This window comes from Dendrobates tinctorius, unplaced genomic scaffold (genome assembly GCF_039654945.1).
Source record: "Dendrobates tinctorius isolate UK_male_01 unplaced genomic scaffold, ASM3965494v1 ptg000165l, whole genome shotgun sequence".
In the NCBI taxonomy this organism is placed as follows: domain Eukaryota; kingdom Metazoa; phylum Chordata; class Amphibia; order Anura; family Dendrobatidae; genus Dendrobates; species Dendrobates tinctorius.
In genome coordinates, this window is record NW_027361832.1 from 20,817,625 (window position 1) to 20,833,720 (window position 16,096).

At 46.5% G+C, this 16,096-nt stretch overlaps 1 protein-coding gene across 4 annotated transcripts in view; it reads right to left on the reverse strand.

The window, feature by feature from the left end:
• The window catches only part of LRRCC1 (leucine rich repeat and coiled-coil centrosomal protein 1), a 98,245-nt gene extending 82,375 nt beyond the window's left edge, over positions 1-15,870 (reverse strand). The window contains exons 1-5 of one of the 4 annotated variants that reach the window (XM_073550576.1): positions 15,734-15,870; positions 15,379-15,486; positions 12,177-12,253; positions 4,826-5,031; positions 1,342-1,407 (exon numbers count right to left, since the gene is read on the reverse strand). In XM_073550576.1, coding sequence (XP_073406677.1) covers positions 1,342-1,407; positions 4,826-5,031; positions 12,177-12,235 — 331 coding nt within the window. In that variant the 5' untranslated portion in view covers positions 12,236-12,253; positions 15,379-15,486; positions 15,734-15,870. The other 3 variants (XM_073550577.1, XM_073550578.1, XM_073550579.1) reach the window with 3 other exon arrangements.
• Between the last annotated feature and the right edge of the window lie 226 nt (positions 15,871-16,096).

The window sequence follows — 16,096 nt, forward strand, 5'->3', positions numbered from 1 at the left end:
CCCTATATCTTTATGGATGCAGCAGGCTGTATATACAGATGTACACACACTGCTGGATACCCTGTGAAATGTATATACACCCCGCTGTGTTCCCATTATGTGAAAACATTCAGATAACGCCCCATTTATCCATTGATCAATCCCATCATCCATATAAGTAGGGGATAATCTTTATTGTCAGGGCTGGTGTAATGGTGCTTTGTGCATTACTTCTATTCCCTGCAGCGTCCTGTCTAGGAGATAGGGCTGATGCGGTGTGTGACTCTCGGGAGGAGTGGGAAGGGATAGGGCGCAATTACAGGTCTGTGCTCATTGCTGGCTTGCAGCACAGAACAAGGAATGGGAAATGGAGTAAGAAGAGAACTGAGGGTTCTGAAGAGGAAGAGATCAGTAATATAAGTGATACATCATTGGACTCCGCTTCTCTTTGCCTACATCAGGCTGTTCTCAGATGACATAGCAACAGCCCTTTAAGTATTGTCCCTTCCTATGAAGAAATTCCCGGTAAACTTCCATTCATTTTGATCCCCTTGTGATCACGTGACCTATGAAAATTGAATGGTCTTAGATTCTGTGAATAGTTCAAAGTCCAGGTCAGTGGTATCTGGTGCCTAGATGTGAGTCCTTCAAATCTCTTACCTTTCGGCTTACCCGGTACAGCATTTGATTTGCAGGGCTATGACAGGACAGACGTGGCTATTCAAAAGAAGTCGAGAAAGCTGGAAGGTAAGTGATTTGCATGACTCCTGTCAACGAGCCAGATACCACTGACCTGAACTAGTCCCATGAACCGATCCTCTCATGTTAAATGTGGAGGACTTAATAACAGCAAGCTTACTAGTCCTATAATGATAATCTCCTGCTGATAAAACAGCGATTTTATCAAAGCTACCCTAAGCAGCCCAGTAAGTGACACATGGCTGGAAATAGGGTCTCTGCAGTACAATGATAGCCTTCTTGACAGATTCTCTAATAGAAATGCAGGTCTCTGAGCGGTCCTGTCTGTGCCAAGAGCTGGATCACATTAACAGCAGACGCAGGGGAATATGAATTTATGCATCCACTTTCCTATTCAGGAGGCCTTGGATTTCAGAGGCCAATAAACTGAAATGTTAATATGTTAAACAATTTGAAAACCAATCTGCGGTTCTTCATTGTGTACAAAGTGATATTATCATAAAGATGTTACTGTCACAATCCATTACACTAACGGGGAAGATGAAGCCATCGGACGCATTACAATGCCTCGCTAGAAATGTCTTCTCATTAATAACACCTCTTCACTGGCAATGCAACAGCTAACCGCAGAAATGAGGGGACGGGGGTTATCCATCCACTTACCACTCAGGTCATGTATACGGTTGTAGGAGAAGTTCACTTTCCTCAGATGTAATAAGTTCTGCAGCCCTGAAAACACATTAATAATATCACCGGCAAATAGGTGGGAACGACGCCACTACCCCCCGAAATAACGACACCCCCATGAAGGTGCACTTATTAAATGTATTGCTTCTGCATGAAAAATACTAAAACCCTTGATTATATTATTATTTTTATATAGAAAATGAAGTAGGCTGTCAACACCGGGGTAAATAGAATGAAATTATGGGATGTTAAAGGGAACCTGACAGCAGATTTGGCAGATATACCTCGTAAGATGCGGCCACTGCCTTTCAGGGCTGATATACAGCATTCTATAATGTAGATAAGCCCCCGATCCAACCTGCAAGAGAAGAAAAATAAGTTTTATTATACTCACCCGGGGGGCGCCTCCTATCTTCATGCGATGCCGCCCTCCTGTTTGCTTCATCGCTCTCCAGCATCGCACTCCTGCGCAGGCGTAGTCATGTGCCCTGTTGAGGGCAGAGCAAATTCCTGCAGTGCGCAGGTGTAAGGACTGTGTACCTGTTTTGTCTGCTCTTGCCCTTAGTTCGGTTGGATACTGCCCTTAACCAAAATGGAGTAGCTGGCTTCACGGGGGCCATCTTGCTTCCTGTCTGATTCTCTGGTTTCCTGTCTGCTGTGTATATAAAGGAACTCTGCACATTGTACCGTGCAACCTGCTTGCTTCTTCTAATCTTCGGGATACTCCGCCTGCTTTGGATCTACGTACCACGGAAGGACTCTGTTGTTCTCCACCCGCTCTGCACCCACCTCTGCTACGGTCTGCTTTCCTTTAGGAGCCGGCCCGGGCTCTGGGCCCCGGACCCTGCATTGCTGGACTGGTCTGTACTACTTTGAGACTGTCTTATTTGCCTGCTTATCTGTAGAGTCACAGTTTGCATCTCATCTGAAGTTCATATCTCTGCAATATATACATCTTGAACTGTGATATACCGTGTCTGTCTTCATTTCTGACCCACGTCATCGGACTCCATAGAACTTTAGCATAAACTTATAACAGCAGGTGCCGGGAAAGGTCAGAGAGGCCCAGCGCCTGCACACTGCAGGAATCTTCTCTGCCCTCAACAGGGCAGATGAGTACGCCTGCGCAGGAGCGCGATGCTGGGGAGCAAAGAATCAAGCAGGAGGGCGGCATCGCAAGAAGATGGGAGGCGCCGGGCCCGGACCTGCAAAACCCATCGGACCAGACTGCCCCCCGGGTGAGTATAATAAAACTTATTTTTCTTATCTTTCAGGACGCACCGGGGGCTTATCTACAGCATTATAGAATGCTGTAGATTAGCCCTGAAAGGCGGTGGATGCATCTTATAGCAGCCACAACTGCTGACAGGTTCCCTTTAATTATTACAATAATGGCACTAGCGCACAAAATAGATGAAGACGTCATCTAACTAATGCGATGTGCTTACTGCCTGTATTAGGCAAGTTTCACACTAGCATATGGAGGAGGTGCGGAGGGCTGCGGACTTCCTCCGTGAAGCTCTGCCTTGCCTCCTCCCGTGAGCTCCGCCCCTGTCGGCATGCGTACCCTATCTTTAGCATTGGGTATGCAGGTCATGCTGATGTATGCGGATGCCTCCGCATGCGTTGTTTTGACGGTGCGGCAACCTGCGACAAACGCAACGTGTTGGATTTTGTTGCGGTAGCCGCACCTTCAAAACGACGCATGCGAAGGAATCCGCATACATCAGCATGACCTGCATACCTAATGCTAAAGATAAGGTACGCAGGCCGCATGCAGACGGAGGCGGCGCTGAACGAAGGAGGCGTGGCAGGGGGCAGAGCTTCACGGAGGAAGTCCGCATCCCTCTGCAGCTCCTCCATATGCTAGTGTGAAACTAGCCTTACTGGCATCACAGAGAAATTCGGCAAGCTTTGCAGCAATCTCCCAGCATTCCTTACAGTCTTATTGTTTGCGGTCACGCTAATGCTTTACATTCTGGGATCTGTAACCTTTACACCAGATGTTGGACACTGATATGATGTAAGAAATGGCATTTGCACTTTTGAGTTTTTAGGGCCTCAGCTAAAGTGTTAAGCCCCCATACACATTAGGCTAATGTCGGCTGTCCAATTTCTGACTGCTTGATTGTTCTCCCGCAGATAATTCTCAGTCCAACATTTCAGCAAGCAGTTTTCTCTTGAGAACTCAGGAGCACTCGGCCAAATGACTGCTCCTGTGTATGCCGAGTCAGCTGAGATAGCTGATGGCTGAACAATCGGACAGACATCAACCATCTAATATGTATCGCCAGCCTAAGGGATGTATGAGTTTATATGTGAAGCAGTAGATCCAATTACTTTATCATTGGTAGGGTCCAATCTGTGCGACCCATCCACCAAACCTGACAAAGAAGGGGTCACAGAACTAATTAAAGGGAATCTGTCACCACTTATGACCTATCTAAACTATTAATATAGGCATACAACTTATAGAAAGCTAAGTAGAGTGCTACCTGTATGCTTCATATCAGATGCCTTGTTGGGACATGAGCAATCGGCTCTTCCAGGAAAAAGCAAGGAGTTACTGGATTAATTAGGGATTTTTTTCTAATTTTGTGAGTTAAGAATGGAAAACTTCTGGCTCCTAATTCTACGTGCAAAGAACAATCTGATGATTAGAAACAGTGTAGATTGATTAAAGAGGTTGTCCACTACTTTTTAATTCATGACCTATCCTCGATTGCGGAGCTGCTCCCTCTTCTCATAGTGGCCGCGGCAGGGTACTCCACATCTGCCTACTATTGATTTGAACTGCCGACACCGAGAACAGCTGATCGGCGGGGATGTCGGACCTCGACCAGATCAGACATTGGCGACCTATCTTAAAGATAGGTCAATGAAAAAGTAGTGAACAACCTCTTTGAAGTAAGACTTGTGCCTTTTTTCACCCTTAATCTAAACTATGGTTGTTTCATAGGCATACAGATAGCAGATAGCTCTGTAGTTCCCAAGTGCCGGCTCTCCACCACTGCCTCCGATCAATCCAATGTAGATTGTGGGTAGGGTTTTCGGTTCTGCCCTGTCCTGGTCCCTACGCCTGCCTCTGGTCGCTGTATCTGCCTCATTTTCTAAAGTTCACGCTGGTGCAGTCCTAGATGCTGGTGGCGCTTGCACAGGTTCATCCCCTGATAGTCTTCAGAAAAATGGCGCCGATGCAAAGATTGAGATCTTGGCTCGTCATGGATTTCGATCTGAGCATGCGCAACCACCGGCACCACTTTATGCCTAAACTTCAAACGCGGATTAAAGAACAACCAAGGTGCGGATTTCTTCACTAAAGGTATCTAATGAATCTGTGTAACAGCGACATTATAGTTATGCCTTTATGCTCACATGCAAAATTGTGGTGACAGGTTGTTTTTCACTAAGAATATGGCAACAACATTACAAAAGATTTTTCACAAAGGCTATAACTAACCTTCTATTGCTGTGAGCCTGTTACAGGACAGATTCAGGCTTCGTAGACTTATCAGGGAGTCCAGACCTTCAATTCTGGAGATAAGATTGGATGACAAGTCCAGATGCTGTAAACCATGGAGATAGGAGAGGCCTTCAATCCTGCAGATCTGATTGCAGTGCAGATTGAGTGACAAAAGGTGGGGATTCAAGGTAAGTTCCAGCAAACTAAAGGAATAAAAAAGGAAGACTAGTAAACGATCATAGTAACATAGTTATTAAGGTTGAAGGAAGACTTTAAGTCCATCTAGTTCAACCCATATTCTATCCTAACTTGCCCTTGATCCAAAGGAAGGCAAAAAAAAAACCCATGTGGCAAACAGTAAAGGGGGTTTTACACATAGTGATATCGCTAGCAATATCGCTAAAACGCCACTGATTTTGTGACGTTATAGCGATATTGCTAGCGATATCGCTATGTGTGATACTTACCTCCGACTGGCTCCCCCACTGTCCGTCGCTGATCGCGCGAGATCGGGCGGCTCCATTTCTCATCGTCTGCTTCCTGCTGTGTGAGACGAGCGACGCTGGACGCGGGCGGGAGGACGTGTGGATCGCTGTGTGTGAAAGGTAAGTATCGTCCGCTGCATCGCTGTGAGATCTTTCTGTGTGAAAGCTCACTAGCGATCATTTAGCGATGCACCAGCGATCCTGACCGGGTCGTATCGCTGGTGCATCGCTAAATGTAAAAGGGCCTTAAGCTTCACATTGGGGAAAAAAATTCCTTCCCGACTCCACATACAGCAATCAGACTAGCTCCCTGGATCAACGCAATATCAAGGAAACTAGTGTATATACCCTGTAATATTATACTTTTCAAGAAAGGCATCAAGTCCCTTCTTAAATTTTAGTAGGGAATCACTCATTACATCATATGGCAGAGAGTTCCATAGTCTCACTGCTCTTACAGTTAAGAATCCGCGTCTGTGAGTATGCTTATACCTTCTTTCCTCCAGACATAGAGGATGCCCCCTTGTCACCGTCACAGGTCTAAGAGTAAAAAGATCATTAGAAAGGTCTTTGTATTGTCCCAGCATATATTTATACATTGTAATAAGATCACCCCTAAGCCTTCGATTTTACAAACTAAATAACCCCAAGTGTAATAACCTGTCTTGGTATTGCAGACCCCCCAGTTCCCTAATAACCTTGGTCGCTCTTTTCTGCACCCGCTCCAGTTCAGCTATGTCTTTCTTATACACCGGAGACCAGAACTGTACACAGTATTCTAAGTGTGGTCGCACTAGTGACTTATATAGAGGTAAAATTATGTTCTCCTCATGAGCATCTATGCCTCTTTTAATGCATCCCATTATTTTATTTGCCTTTGCAGCAGCTGCCTGACACTGGCCACTAAATGTGAGTTTGTCGTCCACCCATACACCCAGGTCTTTTTCAGTGACAGTTTTGCCCAGTGTTTTACAATTAAGCACATAATTATACATCTTGTTCGTTCTACCCAAGTGCATGACCTTACATTTATCCCCATTAAAGCTCATTTGCCATTTATCAGCCCAAGCTTCTATTTTACATAAATCCTCCTGTAATATAAACTTGTCATCCTCTGTATTGATTACCCTGCAGAGTTTAGTGTCATCTGCAAATATTGAAATTATACTCTCTATGCCCCCTACAAGGTCATTAACATGTTAAAAAGAAGCGGACCCAAAACTGACCCCTGTGGTACCCCACTGCTAACCGTGACCCAGTCCGAGTGTGCTCCATTAATAACCACCCTTTGTTTCCTATCCCTGAGCCAGCTCTTAACCCACCTACACATATTTTCCCGTATCCCCATTGTTCTCATTTTATGTATCAATCTTTTGTGTGGCACCGTATCAAAAGCTTTTGAAAAGTCCATGTACACCACATCCACTGCATTCCCTTGGTTCAGTCCGGAACTTACCTCTTCATAAAAACTTATCAGATTAGTCTGACAGGAACGTTCCCTTGTAAACCCATGTTGATATTGGGTCATGAGATCAGATCTAGTAAATGTCAAAACTGGACAAGTAACAAGTGGCAAAAGTCAGAGCTAAACAGAATTTGTCATCTGACCCCTGTGCACTGCGTAGCATCACACCTGTAGTGATGGGACTAGCCCTTTAAATAAGAACTCCATGATTTAGAGGGATAAAATCTTGGCTAAGACAACAGTGATGGGACTTGACATGCAGAGATGAAAAGTACAAATACTTTAATCTTAGTTTACTTGGTTACATAATGCACTTTACAGCTGTCATTTGCTGGGACCATCTTATCCTGCATGGCTGTCAGATGACTCTGCAACCATTTACATTAAAGGGGTTCTCTTAGCAAAATCCTGCTGACAGGTTTGTGGTAAGTAAACTACAGACATTGCCATGTTGGTGTTGTTATACTGATTAAAATAATACATGGGGTGCAGAAATCCGGCTTGTGATTCTTGCGTTATCAGTGTTAGAAGTTTTCAGTTAATGAGATGCCTGTGCTCCGGGGCGGGACTATAGGCAGAGTCTTATCTCCTGCACTAAGCCAGAGAAACCAAGCAAAGACCTGCCCACAGGCCGCCCCAAAGCACAAACATGTTCCTCATCCTAGAGACACAGAGAGAGACACAGACTCTTTGTGCTTTGAGGAGCACGGGCATCTCAGTAACTGAAAACTTCAGGACAGGGACCCAACTTTGAAGGACGCCTTGAAATGGTGGTTGGGTTCACATATATTGGTCAATCTATGAGCTACGTAGCTTCTTTTTTATTGTATTTTTAATAGCAATTTGGCAGATGAATATTATTATTATGCATTTATATAGCGCCATTTATTCTATGGCGCTTTACATGTGAAAAGGGGAAATATAGACAAGTATAATAAACATGTGTAAGACAAGGGACACACAAGTACATAAGGAGAGGGGACCCTGCCCGTGAGGGCTCACAGTCTACAGGGATGGGTGAGGATAAAGTAGGAGAGGGTAGAGCAGGTCGGGCGGTGGTTCAGTAGACCGGAGATCATTGCAGGCTGTAGGCTTGTCGGAACAGGTGGGTCTTCAGGTTCTTCTTGAAGGTTTCCGTTGATGGTGAGAGTCTGATGTGTTGCGGCAGAGAGTTCCAGAGTATGGGGGAAGCAAGGGAGAAGTCTTGTATGCGGTTGTGGGAAGAAGAGATAAGGGGAGAATAGAGAAGGAGATCTTGAGAGGATCGAAGGTTGCGTGCGGGTAGGTACCTGGAGACAATGTCACAGATGTATGGAGGAGACAGGTTGTGGATGGCTTTGTATGTCATGGTTAGGGTTTTGAATTGGAGCGTCTGGGCAATAGGAAGCCAGTGAAGGGCCTGGCATAGGGGGGAGGTTGTGGAAAAGCGGTGAGACAAGTGGATTAGTCGGGCAGCAGAGTGTAGGATGGAATGGAGTGGTGCCAGAGGAGAGGCCAGAGAGTAGGAGGTTGCAGTAGTCGAGGCGGGAGATAAGAGCATGCACTAGTTTTTTTGTGGTTGAAGAATGAGCGGATCCGGGAAATATTTTTCAGTTTGAGGCGGCAGGAGGAGGCGAGGGCTTGGATATGTGGTTTGAAAGAGAGGGCAGAGACGAGGATCACCCCAAGGCACCGAGCGTGCGGGACTGGAGAAAGCGAGCAGCCATTGACATTGATGGATAGGTCTGGTGGAGGGGTAGAATGAGATGGGGGAAAGATGATGAATTCTGTTTTGTCCATGTTCAGTTTGAGAAAGCGAGCAAAGAAGGCTGAGATAGCAGACAGGCATTGTGGGATTTTGGTCAGTAAGGAGGTGAGGTCGGGTCTAGATAGGTAGATCTGCGTGTCATCGGCGTAGAGGTGATACTGCAAACCGTGGGATTTTATGAGCTGTCCCAAGCCGAAGGTGTAGATGGAGAATAGTAGGGGTCCTAGGACTGAACCTTGAGGAACACCGACAGACAGGGGGCGAGGTGAGGAGGTGGTGTGTGAGAGGGAGACACTAAATGTTCGGTCTGTTAGGTATGATGAGATCCAGGATAGGGCCAAGTCTGTGATGCCAAGAGATGAGAGAATCTGTAGAAGGAGGGAATGGTCCACGGTGTCGAAGACAGAGTACAGGTGCAGGAGAAGGAGGACAGAGTAGTGTCGTTTGCTCTTGGCGGTTAGGAAGTCGTTAGTGACTTTAGTTAGGGCAGTTTCAGTTGAGTGATGCGGTCGGAAGCCAGATTGTAACCGGTGAAAGAGGGAACAGGAGGAGAGATGGGAGGACAGTTCAAGATATACAAGCTGTTCCAGTAGTTTTGAAGCGTAAGAGAGAAGAGATATCGGGCGATAGTTAGACACAGAGGATGTGTCAAGGGAGGGCTTTTTGAGGATGCGTGTGATTGAGGTATGTTTGAAGGATGAGGGAAAGACACCATTTGTAAGTAAAAGGTTGAAGAGGTGTGTTAGAGTTGGGATAAAGACTGTGGCCATGTTAGGGAAGAGGTGGGACGGGAGCTGGTCGAAGGCACAAGTGGTGAGGTGCGATGTTGATAGAAGGGTGGAGAGCTGATCTACTGTCATGGTGGAGAAGCTGGCTTTTGCAGGACAGGGCTGAGCGGCTAAGAGGGGCAATGGGGGCTGCGGGCCAAAGTTTTGTCTGATCGTATCGATCTTCCGCTTAAAGAAGGAGGCAAAGTCTTCAGCAGAAATGAGAGAAGAGGGAGAAGGTGCTGTGGGACGGACTAGAGAATTGAAAGTGTTGAAGAGCTGTTTAGGGTTTTGAGACAGGGAGGATTTGAGAGATGAGTAGTTTGTTTTGCGGCAGAGAGCGTGGACTTAAAGCTGGCAAGGGACTGCTTGTATGCGTTGAAGTGCTTAGTAGAGTGGGTTCTCTTCCATCTCCGCTCAGCAGCCCTGGAAACCCGTCGCAGTTCTTTGGTCAGGCTAGTCAGCCAGGGCTGCCTGTTGATTGTTCGAGTTTAGCTCTGCGTGAGGGGGGCAGCCGAATCAAATGTTGCTGTTATTGTGGTGTTATAAAAAGTGGCAGCAGCATCTGTGTCATGAAGGGAAGATATGTCTGTAAGAGGGAGAAGGGACTCAGAGAGTGATTGCAAATTGAGGTGTTTTGAGGTATATTTCATATACACATTATATAGATCTTTTTTTCCCTTTTTCCTCCCATTTTCTATGGCAGTAATGCAGTTTCAATGCTCTAGAGTAATCATTCTTGGTAATTCATAGTGCAACCTTATAGTTTTTCAACTGATTACACAAGAACCACAAGACGGATTTCTTCACCCCAGGTATGATTTTAATCAGTATAACACTGCCAACCTGACAGTGTCTGTAGCAAAATCCTGCTGACAGGTTCACTTTAAGTTCATAAAAAGGTTAAAATTGCATTGCTTGTAAAAACAAGCAATTTGCAATTTGACCTTTCTTAAAAACCCTCACCATTCTCAGGAACGAAGAGTTTTTTATCTTTCCATTTTCTAGCGTACAGCTCATAGCCTCTAGGCAAGCAGTGCGATGCACGTTGCTCTGAAGCTGGCTGGAGTCAGTCCCACATCACTTCTTCCATGCTGCAGAGACAGCCTCTGCTTGCAGCCCGGGAGAGCGCTCAGTACAGACCAGCACTGCCACAGTGACTCTGGTCTGAACTGTCCATCTTCAGAATTGCACCACTCCTAGCCAAGCAGGAGGCCGGGGACCAGTAGTGTTACACAGCTAACGATTCATCTAGACACAAACCACTTTAATGGAGCGTGAGCAAGCAGCTCCACTAACCACAATAATGTAAGGGTTAATCAGACCGTGTGCAGATTATTTCTGTGGGAGTAGACAGGGGTCTGGATCACCATCATATGTGTGGCTATTCAGCTACTTGTATAAAGATAGGTGGTCTTAAACTGAGGACTTTAGGGACTGTTCACACCTCACTTTTTTATTCTATTTTTCGTGAACGACACAAAAAAAAAAAGTCAACGTACATTGTGCGTGCATATGGCTATTTTAGCGATAAAAAGTCAAAATTACGTTAATTAAAGGGTTTGTCCAGCCTCCTGCTGCAAAGTTGCAGTCACTCTATGCACGCTGTGAGGAGTCCTCGGTGCTGGAAGCGGGTGGTCATGTTTCTCGCATACTCCGGGCGACATTCCGCACCCGTCGCTCCCACTACAAAGTCCCCACAGCGTGCACTGCGTGAAATGTGAGGCTTCACAAGTCTGCAGTCAGGTATTGTGACTGCAGGCTTGTAGCCTGAGGACACACAACCCCTTTAAGGTCCTCATCTGATCAATATAGTCAGTATCCCAATGACTTTGTACAGACTAGTGAAGTAGAGTTCTGTATTTTGCACTGCGGGGTCCAACCGTGCTGTATACTTTTCTTTTAAATTTGAGATCCTAATGGCCATAGATGCAGAACGTCATCTATTACACGCTTTCATTGAAAGACTATATCATGGACTTTTTATGATGTGGCTACAAACCAGATGTCAATTAGTGACAAAGACCTTAGAAGCAATACCAAACAGTGGCACCTGTCAACCAGAGGCTTTACACCATGAAAATCTGATTATAACCGTGCCGTAAGGACACCATTATAGCCAGGGGTGATGGATCTCACTGTTAGACATCCATGTAACACATACAATGACATCCTTTACACACAGACTGAAAATCTGACATGAACAGGTCCTGGGAAACATCTTAAAGGGAATTTGTTACCAGATTTCAAAATATTAACTGCATACATTAGGAGTTCGATACATTGGACCTGATGAGGTTGGTGTACCTACTCTGAAAATCCACTTCAGAATGGCTGCATAATCCTGATAGTAAGATGTGTGTTTTATAAGTCCAGTTAAAGAGAGTTCACCAGTATTCATTGTCCGTCCTCCCGCCAAGTCGGTCAGGTTAGCTTGTACGGCGCAGTCTTAGATCTAAGAAGCAGAGAGGTGGGATACGTCAATCAAGCCAGATGGGCAGAAAATAAACACACTTTCATAAAGGATTATACAGCAATTATGACATGGATTTTCAAAATAAATACAGCAGCCTCATCGGGTTTAAAAGATCTATTTAATAACGTCTGCAGCATGTATTGTGAAATCTTATGACAGATCCTACTTGCTAAAAGAGGTTGTCGGAGCATACAATAGTGGTCTGCGGTATTTAGCAGCGGCATACAAAGTGCTGTTCAGCTCCCTTCAATGATTACATCTAGATCCTAGTAACAGGTGATTGGGTATTAAACCACCCCATCTGATATTGATGAACTACTGCAAAATACAACAACATCACATGCCGCAAAATACACCATCATTACATGCCCAAACAACCACTTTCATTTTCAGATTTGGGGCTCTTACCTCGTGATCTGTTTATCCATCAAGCTCAGTTCCTTGCTATCTTGATCCCAGGCAGCCATCTTTATTATGGCTGGAACCTAAACACAAAGCATTTCATAGACAAACATTTAGACATACAAGATCACCACCAAACCAGTCACATGGCAGTAGTGGAGGCAGTCAGAACTCATTACAGGGCGGTAGTGAGGGTAGTCAGAACTCATTACAGGGCGGTAGTGAGAGCAGTCAGAACTCATTACAGGGCGGTAGTGGAAGCAGTCAGAACTCATTACAGGGCGCTGGTGGAGGCAGTCAGAACTCATTACAGGGCGGTGGTGGAGGCAGTCAGAACTCATTACAGGGCGCTGGTGGGGGCAGTCAGAACTCATTACAGGGCGGTAGTGGAGGCAGTCAGAACTCATTACAGGGCGGTAGTGGAGGCAGTCAGAACTCATTACAGGGCGCTGGTGGAGGCAGTCAGAACTCATTACAGGGCGGTAGTGGAGGCAGTCTGAACTCATTACAGGGCGCTGGTGGGGGCAGTCAGAGCTCATTACAGGGCGGTAGTGGGGGCAGTCAGAACTCATTACAGGGCGGTAGTGGGGGCAGTCAGAACTCATTACAGGGCGGTAGTGGGGGCAGTCAGAACTCATTACAGGGCGGTAGTGGGGGCAGTCAGAACTCATTACAGGGCGGTAGTGGGGGCAGTCAGAACTCATTACAGGGCGGTAGTGGGGGCAGTCAGAACTCATTACAGGGCGGTAGTGGGGGCAGTCAGAACTTATTACAGGGCGGTAGTGGGGGCAGTCAGAACTTATTACAGGGCGGTAGTGGGGGCAGTCAGAACTCATTACAGGGCGGTAGTGGGGGCAGTCAGAACTCATTACAGGGCGGTAGTGGGGGCAGTCAGAACTCATTACAGGGCGGTAGTGGGGGCAGTCAGAACTCATTACAGGGCGGTAGTGGAAGCAGTCAGAACTCATTACAGGGCGGTAGTGGGGGCAGTCAGAACTCATTACAGGGCGGTAGTGGGGGCAGTCAGAACTCATTACAGGGCGGTAGTGGGGGCAGTCAGAACTCATTACAGGGCGGTAGTGGAGGCAGTCAGAACTCATTACAGGGCGGTAGTGGGGGCAGTCAGAACTCATTACAGGGCGGTAGTGGGGGCAGTCAGAACTCATTACAGGGCGGTAGTGGGGGCAGTCAGAACTCATTACAGGGCGGTAGTGGGGGCAGACAGCAGAACTCATTACAGGGCGGTAGTGAGGGCAGTCAGCAGAACTCATTACAGGGCGGTAGTGAGGGCAGTCAGCAGAACTCATTACAGGGCGGTAGTGAGGGCAGACAGCAGAACTCATTACAGGGCGGTAGTGAGGGCAGACAGCAGAACTCATTACAGGGCGGTAGTGAGGGCAGACAGCAGAACTCATTACAGGGCGGTAGCGGAGCAGTCAGAACTCATTATAGGGTGGCAGTAGTGGGAGCAGACAGAACTTATTACAGGGCGGTAGTGGAGCAGACAGAACTTATTACAGGGCGGTAGTAGTAGTTCAGTCAGAGTTCATTATAGGGCGGTAGTGGGGGCAGTTAGAACTCATATAGGGCCGTCCATTAGTAGTTTCTCGTTGTCTATCCCTCCTGAGAACAGACTGTTGACTAGCAATGGACATGATTATATGACTCTGTAGAGAGCAGCAACAAGGATTTCTACAAGGGCTTGCTCACGTAAATCCAATGAGTACAATATGATAAAAAAATATATATATATTGCACTCGGACCAATATTATAACGAAACAGTGCTGATCAGCATTTTTTTTACAGATACAGTATATTGTAGTTCTTTAACATAGGAAACTGTAAAGGATTAATAACTCCTGAGCAACAAAAATGATTGTATACGGACAGCATATGGATGACAAGTGAAAAAAAAAAAATTGCCCCACTTTTTTGGATGAAAATAGGACTGATAATTTATGTGCTCGTGTGACACCGGCAGAAAGATAAGCTTAGTTCCTTGAGGATCGGTGTTAACTTATGGTGATGCGATTGCTGGGACCCCCAACCCATCAACAGCGTGGGGAGGCAGGACACATGCTCCACCACTGTTCCATTCATTCCATATAGTGCTGCTGGAAAAAGCTGAGCGCAGCCCCATAGACAGTGAATGGAGCATTAATACTGCTGCTCCAGTCTATGAGGATAAAAGTGCCCCAGCCAATCAGAACAGGGCCCTGTGATCAGCTGCCCCATCCAACAGCCCCCTCACCTATCAATAAATTATCACCTACCCTGTGGATCAGTGACGATTTGTTATCATCCATGCAATCTTTTAAAGGGATGGTCCAAAATCCAAATTAATTTTCATTCTTAATCCCTATCTAATCTAAACTATTTCCTAATATGCTTGAATTAAAAATCCCCCTAGTCTTCCCTAGCTGCACTATCGAACTGACTTTTATTTTTTGCTTTCACTTCCTTTTTTTTGATGGTTTGTTTGACAATCCCATTGCATGCTGGGATACTCAAACGAAACATCATTAGGAGGGCAGAGGCTGCGGTCACTGATGCAGCCCCCTGCTCCCTCCCTGAAACAATACATCATCAGTGATTGTTTCAGAGCCTGGGCTAGTCCCTGCGCAATGTGCACAATGGCAGTGCGCTCTTTGTTGCCAGCTCAGATCAGCAGTAACAAGTCAGCAATAGAGTGCACTGTCAGAATACCTGGTGTGAAGAGAGACCGACGCCACAAGTGCCGTCACAGGTATTCTGACAAGGCGCACTGACAGTGAGCGGTGTTGCCGGCTCGCGACTGCTGATCTGAGCTAGAAACAAAGAGCGCACTGTCATTGTGCGCAGTGAACATTGCGCAGGGACTAATCCAGCACTTGAGAGGAAGTTCACCGATGTTGCTAAGTTTCAGGGAGGAGGCAGGGGATGCAGCGGTGGCCGCAGCTTCTGCCCCTTGATGATGCTTCATTTGAGTATCCCAGCATGCACCGGTGAAAGCATCAGTAAAAAGGAAGAGAAAAAAAAATAGAAAAGCAGTTAAATAGTGCAGTTAGGGAAGGATGGGGACTTTGTAACTCAAGTATATTAGAAAATAGTTCAGATTATCACAAATAGGGATTTAGGAGGAAAGTACCTTAGATTTCGGACCAGCATTCGATGGCTCAAGCTCTAAAGAAAATATCTGTAAACTTTTGGACAGGCCCAATCCCTTACCCGCGGGTTATGTCACTGTGGCTGGCGGCTGTCAGTAAGGACGCCCCGTCATCCATGGAGGTCCCAGGGGTCCGCACAGTGGACAGGTCACTGGATCACAGATGACTGCTGGGACAAACAGGACAATCCCTTTAAATAAAGCTCGTGTCAATAAAGGAAGGAAACTACTATAAAGGCAATTCCCCAGCACCGAGCACTATGTGCCCCTCATACCTGCGCACTACATGGGGCTACACTGCAGCTGCTGCACGTTACCGAGGCACCACAAGCCCCTGAAGAACCTGCGGTGACAGGAAACGGCTGCAGTGTGTATTATATACTGCTGTCAGTGACAGAGGCAGAATACCGCACTCACCCCGGGTCTGCACAGGACGTAGCTCCCGCTGACTGAAGGCGGCACGTTACAAAAAACCGGAAGCTGTCGGCGGCATGGCAACCATACGCTTCCACCACGTAGCTCCTCCCACCTTCAGCCTTACAACCAATCAGTGAACCGCGCCGCAGAACCGGAAGAACGTTACGCTACTGTTAGTTTATAAATTGAGCTGTGTGCCAGTGAGGCGGCGGGCGCTGAGGGGACATGCGCGGTGCTGATTGGTTGGGGCTTATCACGTGGGAGAGACAACAGCGTCAGGGACTAGAAGTGAACAATAAAGGCTACTTCAGTTCAGTCCCGGATTGTTTCCCCCCAATCAGCACTGAAGGGTTTTTGTTTTTG